The sequence below is a fragment of the Onychomys torridus genome, chromosome 15, assembly GCF_903995425.1.
Source record: "Onychomys torridus chromosome 15, mOncTor1.1, whole genome shotgun sequence".
Classification (NCBI taxonomy): domain Eukaryota; kingdom Metazoa; phylum Chordata; class Mammalia; order Rodentia; family Cricetidae; genus Onychomys; species Onychomys torridus.
Window position 1 is genome coordinate 15,599,829 of NC_050457.1, and position 21,454 is coordinate 15,621,282.

At 41.8% G+C, this 21,454-nt stretch overlaps 1 protein-coding gene across 4 annotated transcripts in view; it reads right to left on the reverse strand.

The window, feature by feature from the left end:
* Rasgrf2 (Ras protein specific guanine nucleotide releasing factor 2) overlaps positions 1–21,454 on the reverse strand; it is a 225,652-nt gene that overhangs the window by 98,347 nt on the left and 105,851 nt on the right. For 3 of the 4 annotated variants that reach the window (XM_036207031.1, XM_036207030.1, XM_036207033.1), the window contains exons 13-15: positions 10,537–10,619; positions 6,094–6,342; positions 5,226–5,485 (exon numbers count right to left, since the gene is read on the reverse strand). In XM_036207031.1, coding sequence (XP_036062924.1) covers positions 5,226–5,485; positions 6,094–6,342; positions 10,537–10,619 — 592 coding nt within the window. The remainder of the gene's footprint in view (positions 1–5,225; positions 5,486–6,093; positions 6,343–10,536; positions 10,620–21,454) is intronic. The other variant, XM_036207032.1, reaches the window with a different exon arrangement.

Below are 21,454 nucleotides of genomic sequence, written 5' to 3' on the forward strand. Positions count from 1 at the left end.
GCATTGTGCCTTCACTTTTGCTAATTCTGTACTGTGGGAATGAGCACCTCTTGTCCCTGGTCCTTTCCACCTGCCAGCCTCAGGATGTGAACAGTCAAGGCTGTCATGTGGGAAGGCTTTGAAGCAGCCAAGGAGCTTCACTTGGGAGCTTGAACTATTTTTTCTCATTTTTTTTTCAGAATCTCTTCACTCTATTTGAATCTTCCAACCCAGGCTGGAAGATTAATCCCTAGCCCAACTGTGCTGAGAAGTGGGATTTCCAAGGATGCTGAGAAATGGGATCTCCAAAGATGATCAGATCACAAAACCTCTGCCCTCATAAAAGTCTATTTGGAGAGAGCACGTTTTTTATAGAAGGATGAATTCAGCTTCCTTCCTCTGACTCTATCTCTTGCTCGTGAAAGTCCTTCTACCCTCTACTACTCTACACAGCAAGAAAATGCTCATCTCATGCTGCTACCTTCTCTTGGACTTCTTGCCCTCTGGAAGCTCTGAAAAATAAACTTTTACTGATTAGGAATTACACAGTTTCAGATGCTATAGCAGCCCCAAACAGATTAGGCCCTAAAATCTAACTGTCTTCTAGCTTATTACTCTGAGGGAAAAAGCTATTCATCCTTACTCCATCCCAAACAGTGTCCCAAGCATCCTAGACCAATGCTGCACACTCCAGGCTTGAGTTTGAAGATTGAAATTAAAGAACACAGTGACCAAAATTTTGTGTTCTCAGCCCAATAGTCTGATATAGATCATCCAATCACAAGGAGTGGGGTGCAGTGTGATATGATCATCCAGTCACAGGAAGCAGTGAGCAGTGTGATATGATCATCCAGTCACAGGGAGTGGGGAGCAGTGTGATATGATCATCCAGTCACAGGGAGTGGGGTGAGTGTGATATGATCATCCAGTCACAGGGAATGGGGTGAGTGTGTTATGATCATCCAGTCACAGGGAGTGGGGTGAGTGTGATATGATCATCCAGTCACAGGGAGTGGGGAGCAGTGTGATATGATCATCCAGTCACAGGGAGCGGTGAGCAGTGTGATATGATCATCCAGTCACAGGGAGTGGTGAGCAGTGTGATATGATCATCCAATCACAGGGAGTGGGGAGCAGTGTGATATGATCATCCAATCACAGGGAATGGGGTGAGTGTGTTATGATCATCCAATCACAGGGAGTGGGGAGCAGTGTGATATGATCATCCAGTCACAGGGAGCGGTGGGCAGTGTGATATGATCATCCAGTCACAGGGAGTGGGGAGCAGTGTGATATGATCATCCAGTCACAGGGAGTGGGGAGCAGTGTGATATGATCATCCAGTCACAGGGAGTGGGGAGCAGTGTGATATGATCATCCAGTCACAGGGAGTGGGGAGCAGTGTGATATGATCATCCAATCACAGGGAGTGGGGTGCAGTGCGTGGGAGCCACTGGAATGAAGGCATGTATTTTGACATTATGAAGACACAAAGAGGTCCTGTTCTGATAGCAAAGAAGCATTCATATCCATACTGATAGGTGTTAGTGGAAAGTAAAATGTTTCTGAAAATTCTTTTGAAAAAGAAAAGAAGGTTTCTTACATCAAACCCACTAGAAGGATACCTATATCAAAATAAAAGAAAAAACTAGCAAGCAGTAGTGGAACTCTTGTGTACTCCTAGGAATGTGAAGTGTGCAATCACCCATGCACATTCCTCCAGAAATTAAAAATGGAATTAGCATGTGTCCCAGCAAGCTCACTTGTGGTACGTGTATGCTCATATGTGTGCATATGTGTGTGATTGTATGTGCATGTGTGTTCCCGTGTGTGTGTGTGTGTGTGTGTGTGTGTGTGTGTGTGTGTGTGCACAAGTACTTATGCACATGTGGGTGTGGGTGTGTGTACTTATGGGAAAAGGTGTTTGTGTGTGCTTCCCAGGGGAACTGAGATCAGGATATTTGTACTCATGTCCATGGCACTATTCACAGTAGCCAAGGTGTAGAAGTACCTCAGACATCAACTGAGGGGAGAAATGGTAAAGAAAATGTCAAAGGCACACAGTGGAATATTATTTCCTTAAAAATTAAAGGAATCCTATTACGTGTGACATGGTAGAAGCTTAAGGCCGTTAAGATGAAGTAAGTCGGTCACAAAAAGCCTAAGTGACGTAATTTCACTTCCAACAGACTCACAGAAACAGAAACTAGAATGGTGCTTGCCAGAAGCTGGGAATCGGGGAGGGGATGGGGAGGAGGGGTTGTTCATCAGCTGGAGTTTCCCGTCCAAGATGAAAAGGTTCTAGTGATCTGTGGTGGATGCTTTTTGATTTGCTCAGCTTTCTTAACTTAAAAAGCACTGCAGTAGTAAAAAAAGAAATGAAGAGAGGAAGAAAAACATTAGGAGGAGTTTAGTTTTAACTTGTCTCAGTGTTTGGATGTCCTAGGAAAACCCAGAAGTTCTGCTTACAGGGCTTACGGTATCAACGCGGGAAAGGCTATTCAGAAGCAGCTGTGCCCCAGGAAGGACAGTCATTCCAAGGTGCACTTACCCACACCTGTGTGACAGTCTCATTTCCCAGAACATGGCCTGCCTCCTCCCTCAAGTCACCAGGCTCTCTTGGCTCATATCAAAGATACACCCTGACTATGCTCAGCAAGGCCCGGTCTCCCTGGTTTCCAGCTTCATGGTCTTGTCTGCATCCTTCTGCCACCTGCCCTTACAGTTGTGTCTTTTACCCACATAGGCAGAGTAGAGCACCATGCTATTCCCCCTGCAACTGTTCCAGCCATGGGAGCACACATGGTATCTGCTCAGTCTCCAGAGCAGGCCTGACCACACATAGGACAGCAGACCTCATTCTAGCTCTGAGATCAACCAAAGGATGCTCTGGGAGCCATGAGGAGCTGACATCGAAATCCTTGCTCCTAAAGTGCTACTGTTTCCAAAGAACATGAGCATACAGACGTCTCCTACTATTCATTGTAGTCTGGGAATGGAGGGGAAAGAACCCACCATGCCCTGGGAATCTCCTGACCACCCAGGCCACTGTGGCCCCAGAGGGTTAAGATAAGCCCAAGTCACTCCCTCCACAGAGGTGAGCAGACAGTGGTACTGGGTAGAGCCCAGTTACATTTGTCAGCTAGTCGTTGCCTCATTATTTCCAAGAATTCATCATGATTTTGCCAAGCTTGTTGTTTTAATGACTTTTTAATTATCTTCTCCCTTTTTCCCTTCTTAATTGCTCACTTGTCAATTTAAAGAATTTCTTAAAAAAAAAAAAAAAAAGATGCCACTTTGGATGATGACAAGCACTCCAGTTAAAATTCCATTAAGTACTTCACCCAGCAAGCTTATTCAAATGATCTGAGGGAGCACACAGATGCTTCCAGAAAACAGGACTGGGGTTTAGCAAGGGTTTAGGCCTCCTCTGGGTGACCCTCCTGGAAATCTGGGTACCGCCTGATTTATTGCTTATTTTTATGTTATCATCAATAAGTAAGTCAGTTACACACAAGGAGAGAAGCTCGATGCTATTGCAGCTGTGAGATCTGCTTATATTCTTCCTGATAACACTGGATTTTTAAAAATAACTGGCTGTGTTTGGAGCCCTGCAGTGTACAGCCCCGAGGAAGACGATGCAGTGCTCTAGTTGTACCAGCTGCTCCTCCTATTGCTGTGATGAAATAAATGCCTGACAGAAGCAACCCAAGAAAGGGAAGGTTTATTTCAGCTCACAGTTCGAGGCTACAGTCCATGGAGGAGGGAAGTTGTGACAGCAGGGAGGTGATGCAGCCCCTCCCTTTGTGTCCACAGTCAGGAAACAGAGAGAGAACGCTGGCACGCAGCTCACTGCTCCTTTTTATTCGGTCTGGGATCCTAGTCCTTGGGGTGGTGTTCCCCGCAGTGAGGGTGGTGTTCCCATCTCGTTTAGCCCAGTCTATAAACTGCTCAAAGTCATCTCCACGGGTGAGTTTTGATCCCATCAAGTTGATAGTCAATATCAGCTCTTATACTGGAGGACACAGTTCCCTGAGAGATTCTCTCCATCCCTTCACTTCAGCAACATTGACTTCCTGGCCAAGGCATGGAAGATACTGAGGAAAACAAGCTGGGCAAGGCCGTCGATCTCATGGATTTTGCACAGGTAAAGACATTACAAAGGTCCTCTCATAGGAACAACCAAGAGATTTCAATGACACCAAGAGGAAATCATTGTGATGATGACCTAGTAGATGAGGGAATGTGAAGAACATGGGTTGTAAATCAGCAACAAATCTTGTAGGATCTGCAGACCTTAGGAGGAGAAATGTACTTAATTCCTTATGCAATGGGAAGCTACTGCAGGAGGTATACTGGAATTCACACTCAAAAAAAAAAAAAACATTTGTTTTTCAGCCATACATGATGGGTTCATGCCCATAATCCCAGCTCTTAGAAAGTTTAAGGCAGAAGGATTACTATGAATTTGAGAAGAACAGTCTGGGATACAAAGTAAAACCCTAGCCTAAAATCAACAAAATTTGGCTGCATTGTAGAAAATCAACACTGTTTCTGCTTTGCTCTGTCTCACTGTACCTTTAGTATGACCTGAAATGGCCCCTCGGCCATGACCAAGCTCTTCAACTGTCTTAGTGTGTCCAGGTTAGGCCACCCTGAGGAGGAAAAGTTGGGGAGGGGCAGGTCCTTGGTGCAGACAAGGGAGAGAGAGGAAACCCTGAGCCCACATGCTTAGATAAGGTGACCAAGGCTTATCTTTTATACAAAGTAACATGGCAGACTCTAGCTAATCATCCCTTCCCAAAGTCCAAGAGCTTTCTGATAATATGATCTTACTGTACCAGTCCTCCATTGATAACTAGCTACAACTAGCCTTTGACCATAGAGAATGGGAAAACTGGCTACTCCCTGCTACTCCAGGGCAAGAATCTGCCAGGAGGCTCTTTATTCAGCTGACATTGTATCCATTGTGCTTTCTATGCAGAAGTAGAACTGCCACAAAAAAAAAAAGCAAACAAACAAACAAACAAAAAACTCCTGGGAGTTCTAGAACCAATGGTGGGAAATCAGGCAGGTGAATGTATGGAATGTGATCTGTCAATATGCTGGAGAAGACGCTTGGCATACTTTGTTTGGGCCTGCTACAGAGATCCCCATGGGGTCCAGCTGTGTTCTCTCCTACAGCCCCTGCACTTTGCTCTTGAACAGAGAGGCCCCTTGCTAAGTAAGATTCAGTGGTACCTTACCGGTGTGAGGTGGTGGGGATGCTGTAGGACTGTGGGTGGTGGGACTGCTAGAACACGAAGATGTGGTCAGGTCCAAGGCTCCGATCCTTGCGTTCAAGGAAGACGTCAAGGACAGCTTCCTGGCCCTCACTGGAGAGGATGTTCTGGACACAGCCAGGGGAGGTGGGGAGGAGAACTTTCGACACAGATGTGGGGATTTCCCATCCACCATATGTTCGCTTCTGTTGTTTGGGCTCGTGGCAAAAAATAACTCTAATGACCTAAAATGAAGAGCAAAGGCTTGTTAACAGATTGAAGGCAAAGGAAGACATGTCTCGGCTATCACACAAGAACACCCTCTCAGCTCTTCTGCATTGGAAGGCCTTGAGAGCATTTCACATCCACTGCTGGACTGTCCTTAATCTAAATGCTCCAGGTGCACATGCCCTTGCTAGGGGAACACAGACACTGTCCAGGCCCTCTGATCCCTTGCCACTAAGGTGTGGTAAAGTCTTTAAAGACCTGTACCATTCCATCTTTGGGGGTCTTACCAAACTTAGGTCTGGTCCACAGTTACTGAGTCAACGAAACATCCCTTTCTTAGATGACCCAGAGGTCCATTAATGCTTAAGAGTATCATCATCATCATCACCATAAATAGCAACAATAATAATAAATAATGATGATAATGCTAAAATAATGAGCCAGTTCCAAATAATCATAGAGTAATGAAACGTCACTTGGAGACCTCAGGCTTTTCCACGTCTTCTTCCCTGGGGAACTCTGAAACTTTCACTTATCACTTCCGCTGATGGAAGAAGGTCAAAGGTGAGCCAATAGCTTAGGGGCCTCATCGGGAGTAGTGCTGCCATCGGCCAGGCTGGAGTACCTGACAGGGATGGAGGTGAAGGGCCTCTTGTAGATGTCTGAGAGCTTGGCCAGCACCACAGAGGCCGTGGTGAAAATGCGGTAGGTGTGCAGGAAGGTGTTGAGGAAGTCGATGCTCAGAAACCGCAAGTCCGTCAACCGCTCCAGGAGGCGCTCCACGCTGGCGTAGCGGATCTGCGGCACTTTGCAGGAATTGAGCGTTTTACTGAAACAGATGTCAGTGTCGTCTTTATGAAGACGGGCATCAGACCTACATGCAAAGCAGGAACACGTGAGCAAAGCTGCCGGGGCTTCCGCCTCAGCCACGGAGCGCTGCGGCGTCGGTCCGTCCGTCCGCACACACTCGTGTGAGGCTTCCAGTGTTTTCCACAGACGACAGAGCAATGTGCAGGCGGTATGACATGCCACAGATGCGTTTGGGAATGTTATGTGCCACCATGACATTCTAATTTAGGGAGGCTAGAACAAATTATGGAGGTTGTAATGACATGTGACTTTACTGCGTGGATTCCTTCTTGCTCTAATTCAAGATGCTTTAGTAGAAAGATGATACTAGTAGAAAGATGATACCAAAGTCTCTTTTAGCAGAAAGAGAAAACATTTCTCATGTGCTTAAAGCAAAAGGTCAGATGTGTGTTTAAAACAGAGTGGTGACGAGCAGGGCATGGCTATCTGTGATGTGTAACTAGGAGACGTTGTATTATAAATATGTAATACCAGTATACAAGATATAATTTACCGTTTTATCTTTTAGAACCTGCTCTTGGATTCATCATTACGCTGCCTTCCATATTAACTTATTATGCCCTTCCAATAGTTTCCTACATGTAATTTCTCATCCTTTTCCCCCCTACAATTTTCCTTTTGTTTTACTTTCTTTTTGGTATTTCCTCTTGTTTATTTACTTTTTGTATTTATTTGTGTGAGGAGATGCATGTGGAGGTCAGAGGACAGCTGTAGGAATCAGTTCTCTCCTTCCACCATGTGGGTCCCCAGGGGGTCAAACTCAGGTCATTGGGCTGCAGATGCCAATGCCAACCTGCTGGGCCCTCTCTTGCTAACTTCTTGAATTGAATGCATAATGGATTTATTTTATTCTTTCTGGCTTATTAATAGGCTTAAATTTTTAACATGCTTGAACTTACAAATTGGGATGCTTAATTTGAATTGTTTTCAATATTCTGAACTATAGGAAATGAATCCCTTAAAAAATAGTAATATTTGGTAATATTCCCCTGGACAGTATCTAGTACTGACTGACTGTCTTTCCATAAAACTGTCTCCCATCTGCTGCCGCTGACTTCGGATGGCCACTGGAACACCTTTAGCCTTTGCATCCTCACCAACTCTTCTTCCTCTTCAGGACGGCATCAGAGTAGACAGCTGCCACTCCTGGCTTTCACTATTTTGTTGAAGGACATGTGCAAGGCCTGTGACTTTGTGAGCGCTAACTTCTCATACTAAGAACCAGCTGGCTTTGTTACAAGAGTTCCTACTTAGGCCTTTTAACACTTTGAAGAATTTTAAATTATATATAATTTAAAATACATATATATATATATATTTTTTTTTTTTTCTTTGAGATAAGTGAGAATCAAAAGCTTTCTTAGCTCGCTCTAGCACTATGTATGCGTAGTGCAGGTAAAAGCACTTCATCTGCAGCATTTCAGAGCATTTTAAATGGCTAGGCTACCTCTGCAGAGGACCTGGCCAAGGGCAGCCTGTTGACGTTATTCACGTTATTGATTTTGAAAATATACTATCGGGTCTTTGAAGGTTTCTTTTTTGTAAAAGGCAGCACTGCTCTTTATCCATCCATTACTGCATGATCCTCAGCTAGCAGAAGTTTTCTGGCTCTTGAGTTCTCATTTGTCAAAAGACCTGGGTGACTTTTATGAATTAATCAGTCTGTCCTGAAATGGTTGAATAAAAGTCAGTTTTTTCCTCTCACCTTTTTCCCATCAAAATCCCCATCATCTAAGGAAGTCAAGGTCAAATATTATTAAAAGAAAGCCTAAGTCTATATACCGTTAAAGAAATATTTCATGTAATAGCTGTCACTATTTTGCATTCTAACTAGTTTTGAGCTTTGCATCTTTTTCTCTATAATTAGTTTGTTCAAAACACCAGGAGGGAAAATGTGTTGCAGCCAGCATGAGATTAAGTTAAACTAATTACACCACTGTCCTTCAAATTTGTGCTTATATTTTCATTTTAAGAAAAGAAATTAAATATTATGAAATTACTTAATTTTCTTTTAATACACAGGGTAGGCTCTTCCATGATTTCCCGAGGGACTCTCAAGAAAGCCACAATGTGTTACTTAAGCCTCCAATGGCATTAGCAGTTCCTTTTTGGTAAACACATAAAAAGCAATCTTGAGAGATCAAAGCCAAATCACCCATTATAATTGATGAGTTTTAACAGGACGTGAGTGTTTATGAAGTGATGTCATGCCAGTAACAAGATGTGGTTATGTTAGAATGTTTTACCTTTTAACTCTGGAAAAATGTTGACTTCCCCCTGCCTCTCCAATAGCATGTAGCCATGGAGACAGATGCACAGGGAAGCAGAAATACAGGCCTTAAGGTATGTTTTCCTCTAGTTTTAGAGAACCAGTGACGCTGGGCAAACTTGAAGGGATAAACAAAGGTACGACCCTCTGTCTGCCTTAGGACTGTACCACATGTGGTGTGGAAGCCCTGGCAGGTCAGCAGACCCTGCTCCCTCAAGTGTCACTTCTGTGAATTCAAAGGCAGAAATGTTGTCTGCACGAAAGTGGTTATGCTAATGAGAATAGACAAGGTCACTGTCATGGTAGCGGACAGTAAATGCATGCATCACCAGCCGTGAGGGACAGATACACACCTGAGTTTCCATTAACTTTGGAAGCCAACACAATGTGTTCAGGGTAGATATGCAGTTGCCTTGGGCTTTGAACTTACCTACGATGTCTGACTCACCATTATGACTCTAAAGCAACATGGACTTTCAAATAGGTATTATTTGTGAAATCAGAGTCCTACCATAAAAATTAATAAGAAAATTCTATTCAAAAATAAAACAGGATTTAAACCTGACTTAATATTCTATCTGTACTTGTTCTGAATATTCAGATATTTTCATTAATTCAAAAAGAAATTTCTAAGTCAAAAACCTAAGAAAGTCAATGTAAACAGAATCTTTGCCATAGAGTTTAAAAACAGCCCTCCCCAAAATATTTTTACAATTGACTAAAATTTATGATACTACTTGCAAATTTTATTTTATTTTAATTTTTGTTCTAATATTTCATTCTCTGCCTTCCTGTGATGGGATAACAAGTTCTCCAACTGTTCTTGTACACTGGGGCCATGCTAACACGTCTCTGAAGGGCAAGATCATCTTTCTATAGGTAACATTGTAATTTGTCTCAGTATGGCAGCTCAGACCTGAAAATATCCATACAGAAAAGCATGAAAGAAATGTTCTTATTTCTAAATAACTTAAAAATATGTAACCAAGTTATTTTTAAAGAAGACATTCTACTCTTAAAATGTGGAATGCAAGGGACTGGAGAGATTACTCAGTGGTTGAGAGCACTGACCTGGGTTCATTTCCAACATCCACATGGTAGCTCACAACCATCTATAACTCCATTCCCAGGGGAGCTGACGCCCTCTCCTGGCCTCCAATGCATGCACATGGTGCACAGACATACATGCAGATAGACACCCATTCACATACAATTAAAACATGAAAGCAATATGGAACACAAATAACCAAAAATAAAACGAGGACAAAGAACAATTTCTTCCCTAGTTTCTGCATTTGAAAATGAAACAGTACACAGACCATTGATACAGCAAGCTCTAGCATGCATAACTGGTAGCTCTTGATAGAGCTCCTCATTCTAAACTACAGCCTCCCAGTAATCCACTTACACTGCAGGATTGAAATATGGACAAGATAGCAGCCTGAGCCCATGGCCTCTGAGCAAAGCCAGACACATGCAGTGAGCAGGGAGTGTCACATTCATGCCAGCCGATGCCCATCAGGTGTGTTTAATGCCTAAACCTGGCTCTACAGCCAAAGCCGAGGGAGAGGATTCATACTCACTGGTATGATGCCAAATAAGTCAGCCACACCTTCATCCACCCCCTGACCTTAAGCAGTTTTTAATATTGAACTTGAACATCTTGACAGGCTTTTTGTCCTGGGTAACGGTATATGTTAATGGTATGAAAACAAATCTCAATGCTATCTGCCAATAGGCTGTGAATCTGAAAAGCATTTTGATATCAGTTATTGTTAGCTATGATTTAACATGAATTACTCTACAACTGACAAGATGGCCCCTCTCCAGAAGAGGCAGAATCCTACTGACAACATTCTACTCAAGGTTTCTCATTCTCTGTCAATCTGACCTTGATTGAAAAGGAAGGAGGAGGGTCACCATACTCACTTAATCATATGTGGCACAGTAACTTTGGAATTCTCTTCAAAGACTATAGTCATTAAACCATTACATCGTATATTGTCCACACACTGTGGGGAAAAAAAAAAGACAATTATAACCCACATAAAACCTCATGCAGGTCATAGATAATTCCTCATGTGCTTATGTTTCACACACACACACACACACACACACACACACACACACACACACACACAGCAGATAGATGTTACACATTGATAAAATCAACTCATAGTATAAATTGTTAATTCAATTGAATTAGTTAATGAAATAGTTAATTCAATACTAGGTGTGTAATCAAATTGTATCAGCCAAATGCATGAGAAAACACCAGTAGCTAGATATAAGGGCTATACTTTCCCAGTGTGTTTCTTCTCATTATTTTTGTGGAACTGGTCAATTGAACATGGGACCTTGCACACACTAGGTAAGCACTCTGGCTCTTCAGTACCCATTTCTTAGAATTCTTACCACAGTGTCACTGTGTCACAATTCTGTGCCAATCAAAACACTAATTGGGAGGTTTGTACCTTCGGCCCCTGCTATGTTCATCCTCTGCCACCAAAGGCAATATGGAGTAGTCAGACTGTAAATGGCATTTGGGTGGAAATCATCTCTCTAACTGGCAAGCTCTGTGCCCACATCTCAGGTGTCTTTTTGCCAATAAATCCCCACACTTCACTAGTTTGTCTAGCAGTTTCTGTTGACACCATGTGGGGTTGGTGAGGGGGCAGAGTGTAATTTCTTTGGGTTTCTGGCACACTTAACTCTGTAACAACTTTTTCTGTTTTCTAAGAGAACTCAGAAACTTTGGTTAACTCCCCCATTTTAGACACGTGTATGCCTTGTTGATTTAAAATTTTCTTCTACAGTTACTTTGGATTGAAGAGGAATTCATCTAAATTATAAATTTTCCTTTTGGATAAAATAAATAAAATATTAAAATAAAATCTTGCTTCTAGTCGCAATGAAGCCACACAGAGCTAGTGACTATAATTTATAAGTAAATGGTACAGAGAATGTCATTACAACATGACCTCACATAGGCCTTAATTTTAAGGCCTAACCTGATCCCCAATGCCAAATGAAATAGTGACGATGTGTATAAGAGATCAGATCATTGATTGTTTTGTCAACCTTGTCTATAAGCCATTCTCATATTTGTTTTTCTTACAAAAGTTTTTCCCTCCAATCCCCTGTCATTATTTAAGCTAACAGGAAGAAAGACTCCAAGCCTAAAATAATGAAGCTTTCCTCTGTGCATTTCCTTAAACTACACCATTGGGAAATAACTTTGAGTTATGGTTCTTTACACAAATATTTAGTTTCTTAGCTATCAATGTACTTATATGTGCTTAAAGGTGAATTTAGGCTCCACCTAACCCCTACAAGGTTGATGATAAAAATACAGAACACAAGTCAAAACAGTCTGGATCAGAGCATATTTGAATAAAAGGCAGAAAACAGTGAGCTAAAGCCCAGAATGAAACCACCACACAATTGCGTGTCTAAACATCTGCTATAAGTAACTCTCAAAAGAACTGGGTGATGGGGCACCAACTCAAAGGGGAACACACAGGAAGATACAGACTTCACAGTTTGCCAGAATTCCAATGATCCCTAGTCCAAGATAAGAGGAAAACATGTTGTGTAGGTATTCATGAAGAAAATACTAAATAATACATTATACAATGCTCTCAACATCTTTAACTACATGTATAGCTGTAGAAACACCTTGAAGTCCAAGTGAGCACCTATGTGCTGGACTCCAGAGAATATGGTCCAGTGGCTTTCCTGGCTGAGCTGATTCCAAGCACAGGCTTTATACTCTCCAGAAAGCTGAAGGCTGCTCCTCTTAAAAGAGTTGGAATAAATGCTGCTACACATACTAGTTCACATAAGTCTTAGGTCATTGGAAAGTGAAAATATTCCCTCCCCCCAGTCCTGAAACGACAGCACTATACATGCCCAGTTGTAGTGATATTGTGTTCTCCAATATATTGTGCACTTTAGTAAACTTACCTGGGGTCAGAGAACAGACCAGCTGCTAGATAGACATAGAGGTCAGAAAATGGTGGCACTCACACCTTTAATCCTAGCATTCTGGTGGCAGAGATCCATCCAGATCTCTGTGAGTTCAAAGCCACTCTGGAAACAGTCAGGCATGGTGACACATGCCTTTAATCCCAGGAAGTGATGGCAGGAAGCAGAAAGGTATGTAAGGCATGAGGACCAGGAACTAGAGTTGGTTAATCTTTTAAGCTTTTAAACTTTCAGCAGCAGTTCAGCTGAGATTCATTTGGATGAGGACTCAGAAGCTTCCAGTCTGAGGAAACAGGATCAGCTGAGGAACTGGCAAGGTGAGGTGGTTGTGGCTTGTTCTGCTTTTCTGATCTTCCAGCATTCACCTCAATACCTGGCTCCAGGTTTGTTTTTATTAATAAGACCTTTTTATTTTTATTTTTTAAAAAAAGATTGATTTATTTATTATGTATATAGTATTCTGCCTGCATGTATCCCTTCAGGCCAGAAGAGGGTGCCAGATATCATTACAGATGGTTGTGAGCCACCATGTGGTTGCTGGGAATTGAACTCAGGACCTCTGCAAGAACAGCCAGTGTTCTTAACCTCTGAGCCATCTCTCCAGCCCTTAATAAGACATTTTAAGATTCGTGTTACACCCAGTTTTGGAGTGTGCCCACCAGTGAGCCAAACTGCCATAGGCTGGTATCCTTTTGGACCTAAAACATAATGACATGGCTTTTACAGGAGAATTCTCAAGGCCTGACGGCAGTGTATCCTGGTGACCCCACTGCAGAGTTTATAATGAAGACAAGTAAGGGAATGGTAAGGGTCAGCTGGAGTCAGGTGATGGGCAAGAGAATCTTGTATTTGGACTTTTATCCTGAAGGCAGATGGGAAGCCATAGAGGACTTCTCAGCAGTTCCTTAGTATTGGGCCATCTAAACAAGACTGATGTAAATCCTTGTTGTAAAGGGAAAGAAGAACATAGCCCCATGGGGTCATTAGAACAGTATTCTGAGTTGATCAATGAAATGATTTGTGCTTCCCAGGAGACAGACTGTGGAAATGAAAAGGAAAGTGAAATACTTTGAAGAAAGTGGAAGAAAACATGATTAGTAAAGCATAAAACCAAGAAAAATCAATGGTAAAAGTAAGTCAAAGATGACCTTCCTATAAGATAATTTAAAATTTTTCTGATGTCAATAGTGATGAAGATGGTAGTGATGATGGTGATGGTGATGGTAATGATGTATAGTCAATGTCCTTTGTTTAAAACAGAGTTTAACCCAAACCAGTCTATCTTTTGAATTGCCAAGAATACCAAGAAGTTACATTCAGTATAAATCCTTGGGTATTTACAAAATAGGTACTTTGTGATTGCACATATTAAATACTTATTATGAGAGAGGTACTGAGATAAGAGTTAAAACACTCTGATAAAAGCAACTCTCTAGAGAAGGGTTTATTCTGGACCACAGCTCAAGGTACAGTCCACGATAGGAGGGGAAGACCACAAGGCTTGAAGCAGTTGGTCCTGCTGCATCCACAGTCAAGGGGCAGACGGGATGAATGGGAACAAGGGCTCAGAGCACTTCCTTTCTCCATTGTGTATAGTCAAGGATCCTCTGCCCAGGGAACTGTCCTCGTCATCATTCAGAGGAGTCTCCCCTCATCACTCAATCAAGATAATCCCCACAGGCATGAGCAGAAGCCCATTACCGCAGTGGTTCTAATAGCTGTCACACTGACCATTAGCACCGTCACAGCACACTGTTTCAAATTCACTTTCTCAATAGAAAATGGGGAGGGGGTGTTTACTATCTCATCAAGCTGTGTGCTGAGGCATGAGGCAATCATGAAAGGGTTTTATGGCAAGAGGCCACAAATAGCCAGGGACAGGAAGGAGGGATCTTTCCCTCCAAAGACCTTTCCAGCTTCTCTTTCAACTTCCTTCCTCTCCCAGTGTCCCTGACATGAGGATGCCACTTGAGTAGTCAACACAGGAAGTGGGAAAGTGGAGAGGTGGTGTTGGTGACCTGTATAACAATGAGCAATATTCGCTTATTTTCTTTAAGCAAATGGCATAATTACACAGCCACCAATCTTCATGATGATTGTACAAGCAAGAACAGACCAGGGGCCACAAGCCATCCCACACAGCCAGCCTCAAGTTCCCCACAGCCTTGCTGAGACAAGCATCCTGCTCAAGGGGAACCCAGTCAAAAAGGAGCAGGCAAAAGGTGTGTCCAAAGTCACAGACACGGGGGATACACAGAACCATCTATACCTCCGCCAAGATAGGAGTGATAAGCAGATGTAACTCATGTCTTAGAGATTTATAGTCCTGTTCTCTAAAGAACACAGGAACTCAGTGAGTTCTGGACAGTCTGGACAGCCAGCAAATACACCCCTGAAGAAGAGCTCAAAGGGCATCTCACAGGTGGAGGACCAAGTTAGATGATATGAGATGGGCAGAGCATTCCTACACCCCATGGCAGCTGTAAGAGAAACCAGAGCATCTTAGGATCCCACAGGTTGACTCTGCTTCTTCTTTTCCTGGAGACCAGAAGAAAAGTTTTCCTCTCCCTTCTTGAAATAAGGAACCAATAGGAAAGGGGTCTTAAGACCAATCCTCCCAGCTCCCTTGCCTGGGAAACAGATCTGTTTCTATAGAAACCAAAGCAGCTGTGATGTGTGATCACCATGACAAAAGTGGAAGATGAGACCACTCCAAGGAGCCAACATAGAGTTCTTTTCCATCCTGGGCATAAGGAACCAGCACTGCCCCCACCCCATCTTCACTCTCTGCATCTCTGGTCCAGGAACAGTCCAGGAACTCGGGACCTGGGAAGGCTTTGCAGACTGAAGCAGGAGGCACAAGGAAAGACTCTTGACCAAACCTAGCACCACTCAGAATGCTACAAAATTCTGTGAAGCTAGTCAGGTGGTAGTGGCGCACACCTTTAATCCCAGCACTTGGGAGGCAGAGGCAGGCTGATCTCTGTGAGTTTGAGGCCAGCCTGGTCTATAAAGCAAGTTCCAGGACAGCCAGGACTGTTACACGGACGAACACTGTGGGGATCTGTGAATTGGGAAGAACATCTTTCTTTCTCACCTCTGATAGATGTACACTGGGACACTTCTTCGGCTGAACTAAACTTAACTTCTCAAGAAACATGTAATTCTATAAAGGAGGTTAAATGGAAACAAGAAGATGTACATTTTTTTTTTAACTATTTAGTTAAATTACTACTCATCCTGGAAATAGAACACACGACTCTTCCTTCTTTTCTCAACTCTCTCTCTTTGCAAAAGTAGGAATTCGTATTTTGGAAATTAAGAGATGTAAGCAAAAAGAGAATATAGATCTTTGCCATCTTAGTGTTTTTATCTGTATTTAATTTTTTGAAGGTTTATTTATTTTATTTATGTGTAGGAGTGTTTTGTGTGCACTCCATGCCTGGCTGGTGCCTGCTGAGGCCAGAAGAAGGCATCAGATCTCCTAGAACTGGAGTTAGGGAGTTGTTAGCCACTATGTGAGTGATGGGAATCAAATCCTGGTCCTTTGCTAGGGCAACAGGTGCTCTTAACTTTTGAGCTATCTCTCCAGCCTTGTATTTTTTTATTTTTTATTTATGATGTATTTCAACTATCCAGAAAAGAATGAGACAGTCATATACCAGCCACCCAAACTTAACTGCTACCAGCACATTTGTGTATTTGTATAGGTCATTCTTTTTCTTTTAAGGATAGAAAACACCATTAACACAGCAAAATCTCATTAGTCTTCCATTTCTCTAGTTTCCTCCCACTTAGACATGAGCCCTGTGCTGAGCTAACGGTACCTTCTCTGTCTTAGTCAGGGTTCCCACCACCATGATAAAACAACATAACCAAAGCAACTTGGGGAGAGAAGGGTTTATTTTGATTACACTTCCCTATCACATTCCATCATCAGAGGAAGTCAGGACAGGAACTCAAGGCAGGAACCTAGAGGCAGGAGCTGATGCAGACGTCATGGAAGAACACTGATTACTGGTTTTTACAGCATGAGTTGCTCTGCATTCTTTCCCATACAACTCAGAACCACCTGCCCAGGGGTTCATCACCCTGCCCACATCAACCATTAATCAGTAAAATGCCCTGCAGACTGGCCTTCAGGCATTCTATATGGAGACATTTTCTCAATTGAGGTTCCTCTAGCTTATGTCAAGTTGAAAAAAACAAAAAAACAAAAAATAAGCAGGACACTCGCTTTTTCTTATCTCCTTGTCATATTAGCTATACTTGAGTGTATTTGTACATTGCAATATATAATATTATTTGTGTTTTTTAAATTCATGCAGATGTTTGCATTTTTCATCCAACATTGCTTTCCAGTTTATTTCAGCTTATCTGTATTCACTGATTTATTTTAACAGTGTCTAAACAGACATATTTCTATATTTAAGAGTTTTCCATATTCTGCTATAACAAAAATACAATGACTAAACTTGCGTATTTCTCCCTGTAAAAACGTTTCTACCATTCTATCTTTTAGCTATCTAAAGTAATTTTAAGATTTTTTTTCTTTTGGTATTTGTTCTTCAGTTCTGCTCATTGTCCAGACAAGACTTTGAGTATAAGAAACTGGGGATTCAGCACATTTCTTTAATCTGATGACTTGTACTTTTCGTGTTTATAATAATCCCTACTCATGTTCACTTTGATGATTGCCTCTCCCTTTTTCTCTCATCTTTCAAAGCCTCTCTCAGCCTTCCAATGCCGGTCTCTGTTGCTGAGTCTCCTTCAGCTGGCTTGGCTGCACTCAGGTAACGTCCTTATAAATGTGTTACCAGAGCTTGATCTTCTCATCAGCTGTGATCAATCTACTGTCTTTAATGAACTTCCAAAGACTTGTAATTTTGAGGTTTGTAGTTTCCCCTTTAAGATTATCAATATGGTGGAAGGCAGGGGGACAGAGAGATAGCTCAGTGGTTGGGAGTACTTCCACTGGATCCAGGTTCAATTCTCAGTACCCACATGACAGTTCACAACTGTCTGTAACTCCAGTTCCGGGGGCTCCGACACCTTCACACAAGCATACACACACAGGCAAATCACCAATGCACATAAAATAAAAATAAAGAAACCATTAAAAAGATGATCTGTTCGGTTCCTTGGTGATCCAGTGAGGGTCACCTAACACCGTGTTGAGATCCTTCCTCTGGTGTCCTTCCTTCCTGGTTCCTTTCTTTCATTGTTTGATTGTGTTTTAATCACCCTTTAGTTTACAGTCTGGATGGTCACACTATTATGTGAAGTTCCTTCAAAGTGTCCCTGTGTCTGCTTCCCCTTGCTCACAAGAGATAGTTACCCACCAGTTTGTAAGTTTTTTAAAATTTAGCTCATGTCACAAACCAAGTGCTGCGGAGAGCACAGATCTGGATTTGCTTCCAGAACCCTCTGGGGTTTCAGCAATCAATAATATTAATAACAATAATAAAATAATAACAATTTCTCAGCTTGGGATTTTTGTGCCATTTAGTTCCAATTCCATAAGCCAGGAGATACCTTCACCAGAACTCCATCAGAAGGACGAGTGCCTTATGTCTTTGTATGCCAAAAGGTGAAAATTTTTAAGTTCTTGTCTCACATGAGGGATAGCTTCCAGTGTCCAGGCTTTGGATAGAGATTCTGATTATTTTTGTGGATCTAAGGGTTTCTCTTGCACCCTAATACTGTTAATTCTCCTGGGGACAAGGACCAACCTCCATCTACAGCCATTCCCCAGTCTCTAGGTCTTTGGACAAGTTTTCAGATCTTTTGTTTCTTGTGATTAGAGATTTCTATTCCTACCTGTACGTGTCAGCTGTGTGTTACATTTGTTTATGTTACTGAATCTCTGTATTAAAAGTTTCTGTTCCACAGCTAGTCCTAAATCAGTCTGATTCTCCACATTGCCAGAGCTGTGTTGCTGAATATTTATGGACACTGTAAAGATATGTCTCTGCTTAAGGCTCCTTCTGACTCGTTTAGCAAAGAGCTGATTGGGTGGGATTTCTGGGGAGGGAGAGGAAGAGGAGGAGGAATCTAGGCAAGCAGATTATGTCAATGAGACCCCACGGGACGTGGAGAGGGAACAGGAGGTGCAAGATGGAAGAGAAGTTACTCCATGTGATGGAACATAGATTAATATAAATGGGTTAATTTGTTGTAAGAGCTAGCTGAGACAAGCCTAAGCTAAAAGCCAAGCTTTCATAATTAACAATAAGTCTCAGTGTCATTAATTGCGGGCTGGCAGTCCTGAAGAGAAACTTGAGATATGTGTTTATATCCAAAAGGAGAAATTTATGTGACAATTTTTAGACATCTCATCCAAGGTCAGGTTCCACTTATAAATCTTTCCAGTTCACTGTGTGGAGCGTTAAAGTTATTTTCAACAGGAATGAAAAGAAATTTTCACTTACATCCAAGTTTCAAAAAAAAAAAATAATATACAGGTAGTCGAAACCATAACTCGAAAAGTGCATATAATAAATAGTGATATTTCACTTATGCAAAAGGTCTTTGTCAAATGCTGTACAATATCCAATCATCTATGGGACAGACAAATGGATGGATAAGTAGAAGACAGATAGATAGATGCTATGTAGACAAATGATAGGTAGATGACAGGTAGACAAATTTGATTGATAGATAGATAGATAGATAGATAGATAGATAGATAGATAGATAGATAGATAGACAGACAGACAGATAGATAGACAGACAGACAGACAGACAGATAGGTGACGGATGGATCATGTCATAACAGAGGAGTGGTTTTCTCCACCTCTATTTCAGTAGCTTTCAACTTTTATCTCACTTCTATTTAGGGTTTTGAACAATGCAACACTGAAAAAATGTATCATTTTAGATAAAAGTTAATTATAATAGAATTTGCGCATGTAAGTGTGTATGCAAGTGGAAGGTGTGGTATAAACAACAGACCCTCTGTATCTCTGCACTCAGCACCCATTCTTCAGTAAACTGTGGGTGAGAAGCACTGAAGGGAAATTCCATCTCTATACAGGCACAGTTTTTTTCTTGCCTTTTATTCCCTAAATAGTATGGCAATGATGTAGCAACTGACAATGTTGCTCTAAGTGTTGGTTCAGGTGTTATCAGTGGTCTAGAGGTGATTCAAAGGATACAGGAGGCTGTGTGCAGGTTATGTGCAAATATTCCATTTTATACAAAGGACTTGAGCATTCCTAGATGTTGGCATCTCGTGGAACCTAGAGTTAATCAATCCCACACAGATTCTGAGGGGAAAGGGAATTCCTTAGTATGAAGCACATATCTTAGGTGTTGGGGAGAAATAACTGTGCATGAGGAAAATGAGTACAATTTTATAGTTTAGAAGAAATGCACAAACAATAAGCAAGGCATCAGATGGCTTTAATGTCATATTGAATTTGTGTGAATTACAATAAACTTTGAAATTAATAGGATAATAAAAGTGATCCCCTATAGTTTAACTCATTAAAAATATCTTACATTTACATGTGTGTGAGAGAGAGACAGAGACAGAGAGGAAAGAGACAGAGACAATGCGCATATGCCCTGCCCACCCGAATGTGGAGGTCAGTTCTCTCCATCCATTATGTGGGTCTCAGTTGAGGGAGAAAGTGCTCCTTGTTTTTGCTTTGGGGTCTGCGGGTTCTGTCCACATGTCTCTGCTCTACTGTGGTGTACTGTGTCATCATACTGCTTTAGTATCTCAATGCTTACAGGTAGCAGGGAAAAGTATTTGATTCCACTTTTCTTTGAATTCACCAGTTTTATGTTAAAGTCCAAAATTGATTTCAGGGAAGCTGTTTTAAGAAGGAAAGCATGACCACTGTGCTACAAATTTTCCACAGAGGTCTAAACTTTGACACAAAATGTAGAATTTCTGCCCAAGCCAAGAAATTTGGAGAATTTTAATTCTTCATTTTAGTCAGTTGTCATAATTAGTTCAAAATCTGTTAAATGTACCATTATGCATGTGAGTGAGACAAGCATCAGAGAGTGTTCTTCACTGAAAAGGATGGTCAAATCTTTGCCTCAAGTCCTTCCCTATAAATAGACGAAAGGGGAAGAATTATTGGTTGAGACCATTAGCTATTTGCATGTTTTGTTGAAGGCGCCAACAGTTAATTATGGCCCTACTAGTGTAACTAAAGGTGTAATTAATCAGTCAAGTAATTGTTTCTCCTTCAAATTACAACCTTGGGGACAGAGACCTGGCAAAGCTGAAAGTCTTAGGTTTTGTAGAGTTCCTTCTGTGAAAGTGGGACCGTCTCCCTTCTCAGGAGCTGCATGGCTGTCTGAAGACCCACGCATGATTAGTGCCATGCAAGAGCTTAGCACTGTGGCTTTGAATCAAGCCACAGAAAACTAGGATGCAAAAATGTAAAATATAAAATAACAGAGATTGTATTCAAAATTTGAATTGAAAGAAAATGTCAGTCTCTCTAGTCTGGAAAGATAATTTCAGTGAATTAGTGTTCAATTGGTATAAACAGGCAAGAAGTAGAAATAGCAGGGATGCTAATCTCTTGGGTGATTACAAAGATATAAATTAAAACCACTGGAAGGTAAAACCCAATTTTCCATTAAACTGGAAGATGTGATGATATGCCATGCCTAGCATTTGGCAGGACTTAGTGACTTAGATACTGTATTGGTGGTATGAAGAATACTTGCTCTTTTGGGTGGTGGTGGTGATATTGGGGATCGAACCTAGGACACCACACACAGGAGGTGGGTACTCTATTTATATCCCCTGTTGCAGCTGACTTTCATATTTCCTGAAGGAAGTGGGGCCAGACATTTAAATGATCATGTCCTCTTTGCCAGCCTTACACTCTTT